The sequence below is a fragment of the Semicossyphus pulcher genome, unplaced genomic scaffold (genome assembly GCF_022749685.1).
Source record: "Semicossyphus pulcher isolate SPU_LCO1_2020_fin unplaced genomic scaffold, fSemPul1.0.p SCAF_14, whole genome shotgun sequence".
Lineage (NCBI taxonomy): Eukaryota > Metazoa > Chordata > Actinopteri > Labriformes > Labridae > Semicossyphus > Semicossyphus pulcher.
In genome coordinates this window covers 13,822,842-13,838,692 of record NW_027211648.1, presented here as the reverse complement: position 1 = coordinate 13,838,692, position 15,851 = coordinate 13,822,842, and the positions used below count along the sequence as shown (strand labels likewise).

Sequence of the window (15,851 nt, the reverse complement as noted above, 5' to 3'; positions counted from 1 at the left end):
GCCACAACAGGGAAACCGGGGATGCTTTAAACGGGTCGGGGATGTTCAAGATCAGCAATGTTTAAAAATCCACTGTAAACTAGAGGAAGAAATTGTTGAATTAATTGAAAGTGATTTAAAAGAAAAACAATCCTATTGCATTTGGCATTTTTCATGTGGTCATGAACTTCAATTAGTTTTATCTTGGAAGTTAACTTAAAACTTGAACAAGCTATGAACAACAAACCCCCCGTTGCTGTAAGCTGAACACAACCTCTTCCGTAAACGTCACTATGGCGGGAAGTAGCAGCCACTTCGTAAGGAATAGCACCAGCAACATTTCAAACAAATATTTTGCCTTTTAATAGACGGCAGCGCAGTCCACCAACTAAATTATCAAATAATATCTGCCTTTACGTGTATCTAATACAGAGATGTCTACTTCATCTGTGTCTAAGGTAATATAACAAACGTTATATTGCACATTTTACTTCATAAACCTACACAACATGGACCCATCAAGGTGCTGTTTCTTTGTTTATGTTTATAGATAACTGTTGGCCGTTGTTATTACAGGGCTGCTTTGTATTCAAGCCAAGCGCTAAGAAGAAAAAGACTCTAGGTTTGGGTGAGTTATGTTAATATTTACAGGAGACTGTCTTCACTGAGCGAAGCTAAGCTGTCAAATAACTATTGTGTCCTAACTTACTCATGTCTTGATGCCATTGCGCCACAGAGGATTATTTCATTGAAGGCTGTGACGGTGCTGAAAACAGTGAAACAAGATACAAACTCTGTCAAGATTTATGGGACAAAATTAAAGCCGATACAGAGGTAAGAACAAATACATGTTGACCGTCCAACAGAACCTAAAAAGTTTGTCAAAGAGTTTAAATCTGTTCAGTAAATATCTTTGTTTGACGCTGAAGTCTCTTGATCTGGTATAGTTGTTATTTAGTAAATTATATGTATTTAACTGGACATATATGACGTTCTTTTAAGGTCTGTCAGGGGTGTTTTAACAGTACTGTATATTACAAAACCAAAGCAGTGTGTTGCAATGTCACAAATAAACACATGTGGGGACAAAAACAAAAGATAACAACCCAACACTTCAACAGTGCATTTTTAACCAAACCCTCACATGCAAGGAGGAAATTATCACTTTTTTACATACTTACGCAGGAGACTGTTGTAGCCTTAAAATGCTAGCTCCAAACCCAGTGTGAAAAACAATTCATGGATTTGGATGAAAATCAAGTTTAACACATATGTTTTGCCCGTTCTTAGCTCTTACAGGATGAACTCAATAGAAAGATATTGGACAGCTTGCTGGACTTCACGAGGAAGAGCTCTTCCACTCGCCAACACGGTGACTGGGCGGCTCAGATGAGGGCCAGCGAGATTCCCACAGCGGCCCTTGTGCTTGGTATGTTCAGCCAAAATAGAGTATCATCGAAACATATCATCTCCAATCTCTTTATTTTCTTCAGTCTTGTGATGTGCCTTTGAGGGTTCCTTGCAGCCTAATTTAACATAGTTTTAAACTTCCTCCATAGGTGTCAATGTCCCTGACCACGATATGACCTTCCAGAGTCTGTCTGACCTGCTCCAGCAGTCTGTCAGCCCCCATGTGGCCTCTGTGCAGGCCAAAGATTGTGGAGGTAAGAGACTCTTTTATTATGAAGACATGGAAATTTGTATATTAGAGTTATAATGGTGGTGGCACTTATTACAGTCTGTCTTTATGTGATCTACTTTATAATTTCAGCTTTGAAGCATTTGATGAAGAGGGTCCTGGAGAGGTTGATGGATACTGTAGTGTCTGTGGATGATGAGGAAGAGGACGAGGCAGAGCAGACCGGTACCCAGCTTCACAAGAGTGTGCACTGCTCGCTGGGTACGCTCTGCGACTGGTACAATGCAAAAAGAAAGGTGGGATCCTAATGCATAGCGAGTGTTTAAAATTAGGTGCATACAAAGGGTCATTTCACCTTTTTAAAGCAACTATTTGTCCCCCTGAATATCAGACCTCCAGCTCTGGCACTCCTGGAAAGAAGCGTAGTTCCCCTGCTAAAGATGAACCACATCAGCCTCCAGTTGTTATTATTTTTAAAGATTTGGAGGCTTTTAACCCAAGAGTTCTTCAGGACTTCATACTTATCTGCAGGTAACTGGAAACTCTCTGCATCCTCCTGTTTACAAATAATGTTCTAATGGTATTGATTCAGTTTTTTAACTCAAATGTAAAAAAAAAAAAAAATGTATCTCTATGAACTTGTCTTCTGTTCCACAGCCGCTACATTCAACGTCTTCCGCTGATGTTCATCTTTGGTATCGCCACATCGCCCAGCACCATCCAACACATGCTGCCTCACTCTGTGTCCTCCCTGCTGTGTATAGAACTCTTCCAGTCCCTGTCCTGTACGCAACACCTGGCCACAGTCATAGATAAGGTAGTTCCACTCTCACAAACTGCAGAAGTTAACCTGAAGTTCAGGAAAGATAACAGATAGTTGTGCATCAGCTTCCAGAGTTTGAAGCCTTTCTGTTATTATCTTCTGTTATCACATTTGTCTTGAAGTATAAAATGTTGTCTTTACTCTGCTATTGTGTTGGCTTTAAATGAAATCCCAGGAAGTCAATGGAAATTGTCTCTTGTCTTTGTTTCCAGTTGATCCTGACTCCTCACTTCCCCTTCAAGCTCAACGGTAAAGTGATGCAGGTGCTGATCAGCATCTTCCTCTACCACGACTTCTCAGTGAGGAACTTCATCAAGGGCGTCCAGGTACAGAGTAGCTTCCAACTGCTTTATCCATTATGTGTCGGTCGGGTTATCTCTTTGTCTGTAGATCTAATTCAGATATGGTGGTAAACACACACTTCCTGCCTTTGTCTGGGTGCAGCTGGCACTGCTGGAGCACTTTCACTCTCAGCCTCTCAGTGTGCTGTGCTGTAAGAAGAAGGAGGCTGTGCTTAATGTGATGCAGCTCGGCCACAGCGACGTGGAGAGGATCAGACAGCTGCCGTCCTTCAAGAGGTACAAACAGAATCTGGTTTGCATGACTTACTCTCCAATTATTATCATGTTATTTTTCCAAATTGGCAAAACACAGCATACAAAACATACAACTATAAAGATACCATTCAATTTGGCAGCAGCTGTAAAACTAAGCCTTTAAATCAGGTCTAATCTGCGTGTTTCTCAGGTATGTAGAGAAGCAGGAACCTCAGGAACAGGTGAATCTGTCAACAGATGACTCTCATTTAAAGGTACGACTTTTGTTTTCCTTTATACACCTGAGGTAAAAAATGAGTGCACAAACCTGGACAGAATCTAATGCTTTAGTTTCTGTTTGAAGGAGGTGTGTAGGAAGCTGATAAAGGACCTTCGCAAATACCACAAGAACTATTACCCCGTCCTGAGGTGTCTCCACACTCTGACCACATGTTTACCTCGATACCCCCTTGGAAAACAGGCAAGAAGTCACTTTAAAACCACCTATTTTTGTGCTGAAGTAACTTGATGCTTGACGTGACTAAAGAATCTGTGTGCTACAGCTCAGAGAGCTCCACTTAATATGTCTGGAGAAGAATGTTTGGGAGAACGAGGATTACCAGTCTGCCATGAAGCTTCTGAAGTAAGTCTGGATAATTAACCTGAATACCAACAAACCGGTGACCTAATCAGTCAAATGTACTGTATAAGTGAAATAAGTGTCATTTATAGTAATGTAGTAACAAATCTTACCACTAGATGGCAACAGCTTCAGGGATATTTGGAAGAAAACTGCTCCTCCTGGTGGCAAAAATATCTATTACTACACCGTAAAATATTGTTGTGCCTTATTTTCAAACTGGGTTTTAATAATAAACAAACCAGGCTTAACAGACCAGTTTTTCACTCGGGTGATGCTGCACCGTTCAAACGTATAACTCCTGTGGTTTTCCTCCAGGATGCTGGCGAAAGATGAGCTGATCACTTTGCTGCAGAAGTGTGCAGAAATTCTGCAGCCTGTCAAGTCAAAAAAGATGAAGAACGCTCGTGTGCACCTGGAAGACCTGCTCGCCAAATTCAAACAGCCGGATGGTGAGTAGTAAATATGAGGTGACATTCTCTGCTTATAGATTCATGGCATAGTCTCAAGTAATTATTACCACAGGTGGAAGAGGCAGTGAAAATGTGATGCATATGCAACACTCTGATCATCTTTTTTTTGTCTTGATGTTCACAGCAGTAGCTGCTGAAGCTCCTCCCTGCGTGGAGGAAAGCATCACCTCTCCAGTGAAGAATCTTGGAAAGAAAACAGATCTGTTCCAGCTGCAGAAGGTTTTTATTAAACGCTTTATCTTCACAGTGTCTCTGTGAGTCTCTCCACTGATCGCTGATGTGTTGTAATTCTATGATTCATAAACTGTTTGGCTTTTATTCTAATGCGTTCTAGACGCTGCTGGAGATGAACGAGACTCGGAGATCCAAGAAACTGAGTCCGTTTGAGCTTCTGCGAAATGAGGCTCTGGAGTTCATCGACAGCTTAGTGAAGTAAGACACGTTACCTAAGTGCTCTACTGAAAGTGTGCTGCAACACTTTGAAACAGTTAAATTACATATATACTGTTTATCTCCCCTCAGGAGTCACCTGTCCCCCCCAGAGTCGCAGACACTGAATGAAGTTTGCTACTACAGTTCTTCTGCCACTGTGAGACGCCACCTCAACGCGACACCTCGCACCTCCATTCAGGCCGCTCTCAACAGTCCCTACTATTATCTCCAGGTACTTCTCCCTAATAGAAATATTCTCATGCAAGTAACTGAAAGCAAAGAAAAATATTTATGTACAGCGATGTTAAAGCAATGCAATCAGCTCTAATCTTTGGAAAGTTGTGTTAGAAATGCACATTGAAAAATCTAAAGACATCGTCCCTCTATCTTTAGAACAACAGCCTAAAGACTGAAGACGGATCCGTCTCTAATGCGGCTCCTGATATCTGCATTGCATACAAACTCCACCTGGAGTGTGGCAGGCTGATTAACCTCTACGACTGGCTGGAAGTGAGTTTATAAACTAAACAGTTTGATAGTTTGTTTATGATGAAGCACCTTTAAACTTTGCCCGACAAACTTTGATAGTTAGAAGTTTGTTTATCTTTCTTTAGAGGAGGTTTTATTGATCCCAAAGATCGATGTGTCACGTTATTGATCTGAAAATCAAATATTGGCCTTGATGCTGACGTGAAGGAAAACATGTTTGTTTCAGGCCTATGCTACTGTGGTGTCTGCTGCCGAGGGCAACAATCCAGACTCTGACAATTTTGGGAAAGTGGACGAAGTCAAACAGTATCCTTTTTTAACTTCAATTTATTAACATGTTTCTTCCCCATCATGCTCCTCCACTACTTTATACATAAGGTTGTGATGAAGTTTGTTCTTAGAATAATCAAACTTTAATGAAAATTTTATATAAATGATTACTCCCAGAGTGGGAACGATATTTGTACATATTGTTCCTTAGCTTCTTCTCTAGCGCTCGTTTCATCCGAGCCGTGTCCGAGCTCGAGTTTCTGGGCTTCATCAAGTCAACCAAGCAGAAAACCGACCACGTGGCTCGACTCACCTGGGGAGGCTGCTGACCGGACAGAGAGAAACCAAACACACTATCTGTTGCTGCTTTCTCCCTTTCATTTAAGCTCTTATCAAATTTGACTTGGACTTATATTTTGCAATGTATTATTCTCTCTAATAAAATGAGTAGTGTCTAATTATAGCTTGAAACAGAGTACACATATTTGACCTATATCACGAGGTAGAGGTTGACATTTGAACAAGCATATGCAGTTTAAAGTATTTGCAGTTACATGAATCTGTTTAAACTGCTACTTTGCTATACTTAAGGCATGGACAGTTTTTGGCAATCATTGACCAAGTCGTATCTTAAAGGGAATAACCTGTGTTTTCAACGGCTCAGGAACTGGATGTGTTTGTGTAACTGACTTAATTTGAGGCATTTAAAAAAAAAACATCAGTCCACAAAACATACGAGGACTATCAAAACAGGTCAACTCTTAAAAGATTTTTTATTGTTTTGTCCAATAAGTACATTGGTTTCAAAGTGATACCAGCAAAACAAAAGTCAAAATAAATAAAACACTGGTAGGGAGAACAAAAAAAAAAATTCCAATTAGCCCACTATATGCTGAATTTAAGTTTATTAAGTTAATTTATGTTGAAAAAGCAATGAACAGAGAACAAACTGCAAACATTTTCCCTCTGTTCATCTGTGTTTCTTCCACCTCCTCTCAGATTGACCAGCAAACCTCATGTAAAACTCTGTTGCTTTATCGTATTTACATGTAACAAACAGAAAACAAGTGACAAAGCCTGGAATGCTGGGAACCATTACAAAAGTGAGATAACTGTAGATACACATACAGCAGGAGGAACATAGGCCACTGGTAGAGATAGGGTCCATTCATTTACATTAGGAAGCACCTAGTTGCTTACAACAGAGTGGTAACAACTGACGACAGCTTCATATAAACCTTTGCCCAAAGACAGAAATATGGCACAGTAAGAAAAGTTTCATTTAAACTGGCTAAACTGAATCTCTTGCGATGATGAGCTTTTTATTTTTCCTTTCTTGAGATATCGCATGATAGCTTGCAGCGAGGGAAGGCCAGCTTGCAAAGATTTCTGTGCCACACTCAGGAAACATCTGGAGGAGAGGGAGATGAAATAAAACACAGACTTGTTAGTTTAAACTTCAAAGGCGGAGCTCAAAAAGAGATCCAAGCCTCTCGCATTCAGCGCTCCAGAGAAACAGGAATGTGGAAATGATTTAAGGTGTAATAAAATAACTTACAGCTTGCAGGTTGCTCCCCAAATCGTCGCATTAACTGATCATGTGTGAACTTCACAAAGGTGTCGTATTGCTCTGAAAATGACAGGACAGGGAATTACAATAACTTCAAAAAATACTTAGCTTTGGGAAAGATCAGACACTTGTAACAAACATTATTGAAGTCAGGAATAAATCTTTTCCTATGTTGAAATCAGGCTTTGTGAAGAGACAAAAAAACCCTGTGCTGCACAGCGCAAAAACTTCCATAACCACACACAACACAGTCATGTTTGAGTATATTAGTGCTGAAAGAAACTCAATTTAATTGATTAACTGATTATTCTAGTCTCTTCTGACTCCTGACTGTGAGTTCATTTGTGTTGTTCTAAGTTGCAGTCAAATAAAAGTGCTCTGTTGTACCAACCTGCCAGTTTTGAAGTCATGGTCTCCTCATACTCCTCCCGCACCTTCTCTTCCCTTTCTTTCAGCAGGCGTTCACAGATCATTCCAACTTGTCTGAGGGTGAATAATGGCTGTTCTTTTCTAGAAGGAGAAACGCCTCCAGAGGACGTTCCTGAATAATTTAAACAAAAAAATTAAGAACCATGGTGTACGTGAGATTTCAGGTTTCCCCTGCTTACATATCACAATGATTCTGGAGTTGTCTCTCCCATAGTTAGTGTGTTACTCTACCAACCTGGCATGCTGGAAACATTCATAGTAGACGACTGGGATGGGGACTCTGGAGAATAGCAGCACTCTGACTGTTGGTAGGCTCCATCTAGATGCTTCCTCTTTTGAATGCGTTTGTACTCCTGCTTGATGCTGTTGAGGATTTGTTCTAGTGGGACAAAAGAAAGACAAAAAGAAGTCAATAAGTGAAGACATAACAGCTCACGTTACTTAGACAGGCACATTTGTGTCCTAGTTCGTTAAATAGTAGCTCAACATGTTGCTAATGCCTCTCAAGCCCCTGGCTGATCACCAAGCAGGCCAAATAAGTATCATTACCTGCACTAAGTGTTGAAGATGACTCCCCAAATGGCGAGGGCTCCATGCTAAGATACTTCCTAGGGGATGAGGATGAGGACGAGGGGGACACGGGGATACATCTTCGTCTTTTAGGGGACGTAGGACTCATCAGTGGATCGAAATCCATGGTCCTCTTTAGGGTGGCTCCACACGCCATGACTTCAGTTTGTTAAGGGGAGAAGGGGAGGAGGGGGTGCAAAATACCGAAACAAGACAATAATGAAGCGATAACATCAGTTATTTGAGACAGCTGCTGACCACGGCTATTCTTTAACACAACTTACTAATTACAGTGTGAATTTTTCTGCTAATTACAGTTTACTTCGCTGAGACATACATGCTAAGCATACTGCGCAGCTGAGGCTTTAAATATTTGCTAGCGGGCTAACGTTAGCGGTGCTTGCTAGCCAATAATCAAAAAGAAAACAAAGCTAACGTTAGCTTTGGCTGCCGTTGGTAGAACCGTTGGTTCAGGTGAAGCGCACATTTAAATAAAGCTGTTCATTACCTTGAGAAGAGGGAAAGTTGTTCCGCCCAACTGCGATCAACAACTCGTGTTGTTCCAAAAGTTGCTTCCCAAAAGTTGAAGTGACGATCAGCCGGCTGCGGGCCAACCGTCTGCTGTTAGACAGGGGAGCTAGCTAACGCAACTTAGCTGCTTGTTTTTGATATGAGGCTATCGGCTTCTCAGGCTCCTGACGTCACATGTGAAATGCGCTGCAATGCATTCTGGGTTACGTAGTGAAACACCAAAAGATGAGAAATGATGGCTGGTGCCGTCCTAATTTTCGCATGCATCATCCGAAAATATCGTTTTGAATTCAATTTGGTTACATTAAAGCCTAACTATACGGTTCGACGAACTACAAATCCCTCCATCGGTATGGTGAAAAATAAGACAATGGATGGAGTTTCCTTTATAGCCACAAGAGGGCAGTGTCAGACAAGAAGACCCCACAGACCCTAACAGTTGACTTCACGTTACGAAGCAGTAGATCTCTAAAAGGCAAAAAGTCACATGATCATTAAAGCAGTAAAGAGTAGGAATTCATATTTCTATTGGACACAGTATCTTTTTTTTTTTCATAAAAGCTTTTATCAGATTAGTGCTTTTCTGTTGCGATTTTTCCCCTTAAGGCCTCGTGCTTGTAGTGCTCCAGTAAAACAATTTGATAATTCCTCTCTTAGGTGCTGCTGCTCACACTGACATTAAGACCATATTGTTGAGCAGCCATAATTAGACATTGCTTAGGGGCTAATAAGCAAAACAAGGGTAGGCCGAGGGCTCTTAACACTTACAGTCACACATTAAGACACAATTTTTAGCTTTAAAAAGGAAAAAAAACACACCTCATGTTGAAATAAGCAGATGAGGCTAGTGTAATGTTTTGCTTAGGTTTTATTGAAAAAAAAAGACACCAGGTATGCAGACAAAATGATGGTAAAAATAGACAATTTTCATATATTTATTGAACTCATGTCCTTGCTTGTACACAGTCATGAGAAACACCGGCACAATGGATGCTTCACAGAAATACAGAAGCGTGGCTCCTCACAAAACGCTGCAACTGTTTCATAAGCACATGTGTAATAAGCAGCTATGTGACATTCCCAAACTACGACAGGATACAGTTTTGATTTAATCAAAACATCATTCATTTTTCAAAGTACAACTCACCATTTTGATCTGCAAAGTGTTGAATAAATTATGCAATAAATTAAGTAAGATAACTTTAAATGCCAAATTTCATAATATCATGGTCTTAGAAAATGTACATGGTGTGCAAATTTTACTTACAAGCATTGTGCTTTTATTCAACTGACATTTTGCATGATGGTGGACACAGTTTCACCTTGCATTTCAACCACAATATTGCTATGATATAATGTCAGAAACAAAAACAAAAGAAAACACCATATTTTTGTAACATCACACTGAAATCTGTACCTTTATATCACAGCAAAGATGGAACAGCATAGTGTCGTGTTTTTAAAGGGTTTGCAGACAAATATGCTCTTTAGCCAGCTGGTTCTTTTGAACGTAACTTTGTTTCTGACTGGATAATTGACAACCTTTTTTAACCTTAAGAATTCTCAATAACAGTAAGGGTGTCATGTTCTTCCAAAAAGATGCAAAGCTTTCAGAGTCTGCTCACACTCCACCTTACAGTTGGGTACAAGATGTATTACAGAATTCAGCTTTGAGCAACAAAAACACGTGTTTTTTATTCTGTATCTAAGTCATTATTTGGCACATTTCACAGTAACAGAGCAGAGGACAAGGAGGGTCAGGGCTATTCTACAATATCTTCTTTTCACAGTAGGGCGGCTCGTCTTTAGACCGGCTCTGCAGTCGAAGTCTCAGTTACTCCAGAAACCGTAACCTGGGCAACTTTTACCCGAGCCTTTCCAGATCCGACTCCATCCTTCCCCGCCCCGCCTGCTGTGCTCCTCACACTCCTGCTGTTCCAGTCGCTCTCAGCGCTGTTGTCCAGAGTCTGCGACGCTCCCCGGCACACGTGGCAGATGTTGAGGAAGGCCCTGCGCAGGTCCTTGCTCCTCATGGCGTAGATCACAGGGTTCACGGTGGAGTTGAGCAAGCACAGCATGCTGCAGAAGGCAAACACGGTCTTGATGAAGTCGTTCACCTTCCCAAAGATGTCGTAGAACATGATGGTGAGAAGCGGGCCCCAGCAGATGATGAGGGCCACCAGGATCAGGACCAGGGTTTTAGCCAGACGGAGGTCCATACGGGCCTGCTCGGGCCTCACCGTCTGCACTTTGGTCCCCTCTGCGGTGTAGACGATGACACTCCTTTGGGAGGTGCGGCTCAGCATGCGGACTGCGTGGTTATGGGACTTCCAGAGAATAAATATGTAGGCGTAGATGATGAAGAGCACCAGGATGCTGGTCATACCGATCCAGAACATGAGGTACTTCTGGTCGATCAGAGGGAAAATGTCAGAGCAGACGGAGTTGAGACGCTTGCAGTTCCACCCGAGCAGCGGCAGCAGTGAGATGACGATAGAGATGGTCCACATCAGACTGAAGGCGATGACTGCTTTCGTCTTTGTAACGATGCGTTTGTACGCCATTGGCCTGTGGATGGAGATGTAGCGGTCAATGGCGGTGAGAAACAGGCTGCCGACAGAGGCAGTGAAGGAGGCGATGACCCCGGCCAGCTTGAAGAGGAAGATATTTGGGCTGTCTTTCCTGTGGAGGACGTGAAAGTCCAGAAAGCTGTAGACGAAAATGATGCTGCCTATCAGGTCAGCCACCGCCAGGCTGCCTATGAAGTGATAGGAAGGCCTAGAACGAAGCGTCCGCGAGTGGAGGATCACACACAGCACCATGAGGTTCTCCAAAACTGTAAATGTACCCAGGGTGAGCGCCAAGATGGCGACTGCGAGCTGCTGACCGGGAGTCAGAATCATAAAACACTCCATGTTGTCCACCATGTCCTCCCCGCACTGAGCTGCCCCTCCGCTCTCCACAGAGCTGCCATTACTCAGCAGGAAGTCTGACCCGTTGGTGGGGAAAACAGTCGAGAGGCCGTTGATGATGACCTCCTTACTTCCGGGGACGAACCCGGCGAAGGAGTTGCTGACGGAGGGAGGTTTTACAAAGTGGATTCTGTTCTTGATTAGACTCGAGTCAATGGACGGGTCGTCGTAGCTGGCGTCGTTGGAGCCGAGATACTGGACACCTGTTGTTAGCGTGCTCATTGTGGTGCCGGCTATCCTGTGCAAAGCAGACTTCATGGCTGGTTTGGCTCTTTAAAGAAGCTCAGTGTAGAGGTGTGCAGTGTAACAGCATTAGACCCGTGCAAAGGGACATCTATGAAGAGATAAAAGATTTTTTTTCTTTTCATAAAAAATGCAAAAAAATATGTCCAAAAAAAATTCATTAAAAAACACATCTTCTTACATTTCGCCTTTAAAAATCAGAATACAATGAAACAACATCCATGTTTATTTATGATTAATAAGGTGGAATATGAATTTGTTGCCGGGAGATATTGGGGGAATCTGTGCATCAGCCAGCTGACTCCCGAGCAGATGCATCCCAGACAATAGTGGGAAACTGAACAGTTGATGACAAACCTTTGCAGCCTCGGGGGAAATCATTGCATTAAGTATGTGGGACAGCCCGGCTTTCTTATTAATTAAAGAGGTCATTAAGCATTAAGCTGTTTTTTTTCTCCTAATAATCGCTGGATTAATTAGGCATCAAGGGAGAAACAAAAGAAAGAGTGCACGTACTTATCAATGGATGAATTTACATTTTAATGCCAGTAATGAAGATATTAATTATTAACAGTTAAGTTTACATGAAGGGTTTCGAGTGAGACGTGTTTGAAGAGGGGGAACATCGTTAGCAAACAATTAAATATGACATAACTCGTTACGAATTAAACATTTTAATGTCGTGCCTAAACTAGTTTGGATCAAAACGATGCTTATTAACTGACCAGTATTCCGAAGAATTAATTAAGCACGATTTTAGAAACTAAAATGACAAAGAAATCACTATTGAAAAGTGATTGAAGAAAACTATTGAAGAAAAAATGCAAATAAATCGTAGAAAAATATGTTATATAAAAGAACGTACCTCGATTTTCTTTGCAAGAGTTTGCCTCGATCCATGGAGCAAAAAAAAAAAAAAAATCATGTAAACTGTGAGTAAAGCAGTCTGTTGTTGTCTTCTCTCCACTAACAGTTAGTTCTCCAATAAAGCCACCGTTGAGTTACTACTGTTGTTGTTGTTGTGATGACAAATAACCGGGGGAATTCTCCTGTGTTGACTCCACAGATGTTGTCAATGTCAAATACAGTAAAGACAGGCAGTCAGCCGGTGGGGAGTGGACTGTTTGTGCGAGCGCGCGGCTTCAAGGCTCCTTTTTGTGCGCCGGCTGGTCACGTGGTCTGAGGTGTTCGAGGCGCGCAGGAGGAAGTGCATCTCCGAGCATCACCCACACCTTTTTTTTGTTACAGCTGCTGCAAGCAAGACATGAAAACCAGCTGAAGCACGTGAGGTTTGTTGAGACTGGCTTTACTTCCTCTTTATTTAGCATCAAAATATCAATATTATTAACAGCTATTTAAACCTTTGTTTTCTGTTTTAGTGCATTTTTAAGCTAGTTCTCTAAACCCATTTGCCCCCTTTGCGGATAATGTATGTATTTTCAAAATAAAGGTGTCAAAAAACATAAATGATCATAAATCATTGCTGATACACTAAATAATGACAGACTACACAAAGTTAATGTATCAACAGATATTCAAATCAGAATCTGATACAAACTAAAAAAGGCAAAAAAAATTGCATAAAAAGTGAAACTACAATTATCTTTGAACTAAATATATACAGTTGCCTATATCCCTACAGTATATGTATACACAAACTAATATGAACTATATTCACACACACACTATAGTTTTGGTCCATAAAACATCAAATAAGTGTCTTTCTTTCTACATAAATCACTATTTATTTAAATGCTTTAGCCAACAACTCAACTACAATCAGCTGCAGTCCTGTGCTGAGATGTTGTGACAGATACGAAACACATGTTAACTTCCTGTCAGACCTCATATGAACAAACTATTTAGGGAGGTCAAGGTCCGCAAACAAACAACTGTCAACACCAATCACAGAGATGGAGTCATTTTACAGCTGGGGTTCATGACACCCCAAACAGGATCACTGTGTGATTTTTAGGTAGCGGTTCAAATAAAGCACATAAAACAAAGAGATCAAAAAACAGACTATTCTACTTATGAAACAAAACAATACTTTGATAATCTTATTATCTTATATAATAAATGAAGATTATTTATATTATTATGCAAATATCACAGAAAAACAACAACAATGCCAACTGTTGGAAAACCAAGAACATTTGCTCATGTACTTTAGTTAAAGCTCCTGTGAGGAGTTTTTCACTGGTTATAAAACAGACTGAAATGAACTCTGATTACTCTATAGCTGTGTCCCAATCCAGGGGCTGCAGCCTTCGAAGGCCGTATTTAAAGGCCGATTGCATCACAAAAGCACGTCGAAGGCTGTCCCAATTCGAAGGCTCCTTCAGATGCGGCAAACAAATGTGTCCTCCGTTTCCCAGGCCACAGAGGATCCATCTGGTGCGTCCTTCGTGGCCCAACATATCCCGAGTTGCATTGCGCGCCAATTGAAACGATATGATGGACTTTTAAACGGTCGAGGAATACACTTTAAAATGTTAATGTTTTTGATTTCAACTCAATCGAATAGCAAGTGTTACACATGTTTAAGAAAACCAAAGGTCCCTTGAAACAAATTATCTTTAAAATAATAGGTTAGCTTACTCAACGTTAGTTATGCCAGATAGTTAGCCCGCTAGCTACCTGTTGCTAGGCGACAGGAGCAGCATTTGGTGACACAAGGGTTGACCAGACCGTCTCATTTCAGTTCGGCTTTAACGGTCTACGCAGGCTGCGAATGGAGCATCCTCCATGGCCCGCCTCCTTCGAAGGCTGCGGCCCGTGGATTGGGACACAGCTTACATGACCTACAAAAGCAAACCAGACCATCAGATAAGATTGATTATTTCTACAGAGTTATTTTTAAGGCCTGAAACTGCTGGCAGGGGGGTTGGATTCAGACGGCACGCTGCCTTTGTTTACATTTTCCAGGGTAAAAATTTAAAGTGACTGATACATATGACTGAAAACCACCACTTACACATGTACAGGACAAAATCAGCAAAGAGATAAGAGGCGCAGTTCCTCACAGGAGCTTTTAGTATTCCATTTTCTGCTACATTATACTTTCAAAGAAGTAATATTTAACTTATTTAAATCCACTACATCTACAGGAACATGACACATTAAGAATTTACATATAAACCATGTGATGAGTTTATAATGATCATGCACTGTTATACATAACTAACCATATAACACTTACATGCGCGTTACCTGCTGATGCATACTTCACGAATATTAATACAATACAATTGTACAATACAAGGGCCATTCTGCACGATCTGATACTGAAGGTACATCATGTTTCTGATACTTCAATATGTTGACTTTAAATGTAAGCCTTCTTCTTGTACATTTTTTACATCTACAGTATTTCTTCATTGTCGTCTTGCTTCCTCAGCCACTGCTTTTGAAATATGAGCTAATTCTGATAAAATTATAATAACAGACACCATTCAGTGTAATTTTAGCGCCATTTAAAGCCACAGTGCTCCTGAAAGTCCGTTCTGAATATCCTCCACTATTTATCTATTTATTTGCTGCATTTGGGGGTCACATGCTCGCACTATTTAGAGTCCTTTTCCTGTCCTGCGCAGCTGCGCAATTATTTCCACTATGCACTCCCAGCAGAGCTTTCTCCCAAATTACATGCATCTTGTTGTGGAAAATACATGACATTTGGCGGTGCAACATCATGGGAAAACAATGAAAGGCACGCACGTGATGCCAGAGCCTCCAGATTTGGCAGAACAGAAGAGGCTGAGGAGTCATCCAAGTAATTACTCAACACTTGTTATGATGCGCTTAATGCAGATTCAAGCAGCCCTTAATCACTTGTGGTGGAATATTATGTCCAATATGTACTTTTTTATGAAGATAGCTTACACAAACAGCCAGTGTGTGTGAAACATCAGTAATGGCTGTTGATATTAGACTTAATCTATAATTAAGTCAGATGTATGTATCATATCTTGCCTGCTGTTTTCCTTCTGATCGGGATAAAGTTGTTCTGTGATTTCGGCTTGAAAGCAGCATCCATCATCTCTCACAGCACTGAGCTGAGCATTGAAATCCACATCCTTCATAATAATTATCATCAATATTTCAGTGTCATTCTCACTAAAGCATCAGCGAGAGATGGAGGGATTTCCGAGACAAAGCCGTCTGCGTTGACAAAAGGCCTCTGTGCGATTGTAACGGCGACTTGTAAACGTTCAATTTTCTCTGAATCCTCTTCCACCGCGCCGGCCGTGCT

General features: G+C 41.2%; 3 protein-coding genes across 4 annotated transcripts; 1 reads left to right on the top strand and 2 right to left on the bottom strand.

The window, feature by feature from the left end:
- The first annotated feature begins 408 nt into the window (after window positions 1-408).
- On the top strand, window positions 409-6,319 carry orc3 (origin recognition complex, subunit 3). Of its 2 annotated transcripts, none has more exons than XM_069661652.1 (20): window positions 409-437; window positions 556-607; window positions 716-813; window positions 1,270-1,408; window positions 1,539-1,643; window positions 1,751-1,914; window positions 2,010-2,149; window positions 2,276-2,435; window positions 2,654-2,767; window positions 2,886-3,019; window positions 3,189-3,252; window positions 3,342-3,458; window positions 3,541-3,620; window positions 3,936-4,069; window positions 4,218-4,309; window positions 4,425-4,522; window positions 4,613-4,754; window positions 4,916-5,032; window positions 5,238-5,317; window positions 5,505-6,319. In XM_069661652.1, the coding sequence occupies exons 1-20, from the start codon at window positions 414-416 to the stop codon at window positions 5,608-5,610; spliced, it is 2,160 nt and encodes a 719-aa protein (XP_069517753.1). In that variant the 5' UTR covers window positions 409-413; the 3' UTR covers window positions 5,611-6,319. The 2 variants fall into 2 exon arrangements, with proteins under 2 accessions (XP_069517753.1, XP_069517752.1); XM_069661651.1 differs by having other exon boundaries at window positions 4,215-4,309.
- On the bottom strand, window positions 6,031-8,500 carry LOC138591133 (akirin-2-like). The gene is made up of 6 exons (XM_069661653.1): window positions 8,359-8,500; window positions 7,830-8,009; window positions 7,516-7,659; window positions 7,243-7,392; window positions 6,840-6,911; window positions 6,031-6,692 (listed from the first exon to the last, which is right to left on the bottom strand). The coding sequence occupies exons 2-6, from the start codon at window positions 8,005-8,007 to the stop codon at window positions 6,682-6,684; spliced, it is 555 nt and encodes a 184-aa protein (XP_069517754.1). The 5' UTR covers window positions 8,008-8,009; window positions 8,359-8,500; the 3' UTR covers window positions 6,031-6,681.
- A 741-nt stretch (window positions 8,501-9,241) lies between these two features.
- On the bottom strand, window positions 9,242-11,668 carry LOC138591382 (cannabinoid receptor type 1B-like). The gene has a single exon (XM_069661966.1). It carries the CDS (start codon window positions 11,609-11,611, stop codon window positions 10,187-10,189), a length of 1,425 nt encoding a protein of 474 aa, XP_069518067.1. The 5' UTR covers window positions 11,612-11,668; the 3' UTR covers window positions 9,242-10,186.
- Between the last annotated feature and the right edge of the window lie 4,183 nt (window positions 11,669-15,851).

What these genes read in the sequence shown, in the direction of transcription:
- orc3 (XM_069661651.1), top strand. Translation starts at nt 414, where the DNA reads ATGTCTACTTCATCTGTGTCTAAG. An exon ending in TGGCCACAGTCATAGATAAG is followed by an intron (nt 2,436 to 2,653) that starts GTAGTTCCACTC and finishes CTTTGTTTCCAG; the next exon opens with TTGATCCTGACTCCTCACTT. An exon ending in ACCTCTACGACTGGCTGGAA is followed by an intron (nt 5,033 to 5,237) that starts GTGAGTTTATAA and finishes TGTTTGTTTCAG; the next exon opens with GCCTATGCTACTGTGGTGTC.
- LOC138591133 (XM_069661653.1), bottom strand. Translation starts at nt 8,007, where the DNA reads ATGGCGTGTGGAGCCACCCTAAAGAGGACCATGGATTTCGATCCACTG. An exon ending in ATCTTCAACACTTAGTGCAG is followed by an intron (nt 7,660 to 7,829) that starts GTAATGATACTT and finishes TTGTCCCACTAG; the next exon opens with AACAAATCCTCAACAGCATC. An exon ending in CATGACTTCAAAACTGGCAG is followed by an intron (nt 6,912 to 7,242) that starts GTTGGTACAACA and finishes TGTCATTTTCAG; the next exon opens with AGCAATACGACACCTTTGTG.
- LOC138591382 (XM_069661966.1), bottom strand. Translation starts at nt 11,611, where the DNA reads ATGAAGTCTGCTTTGCACAGGATAGCCGGCACCACAATGAGCACGCTA.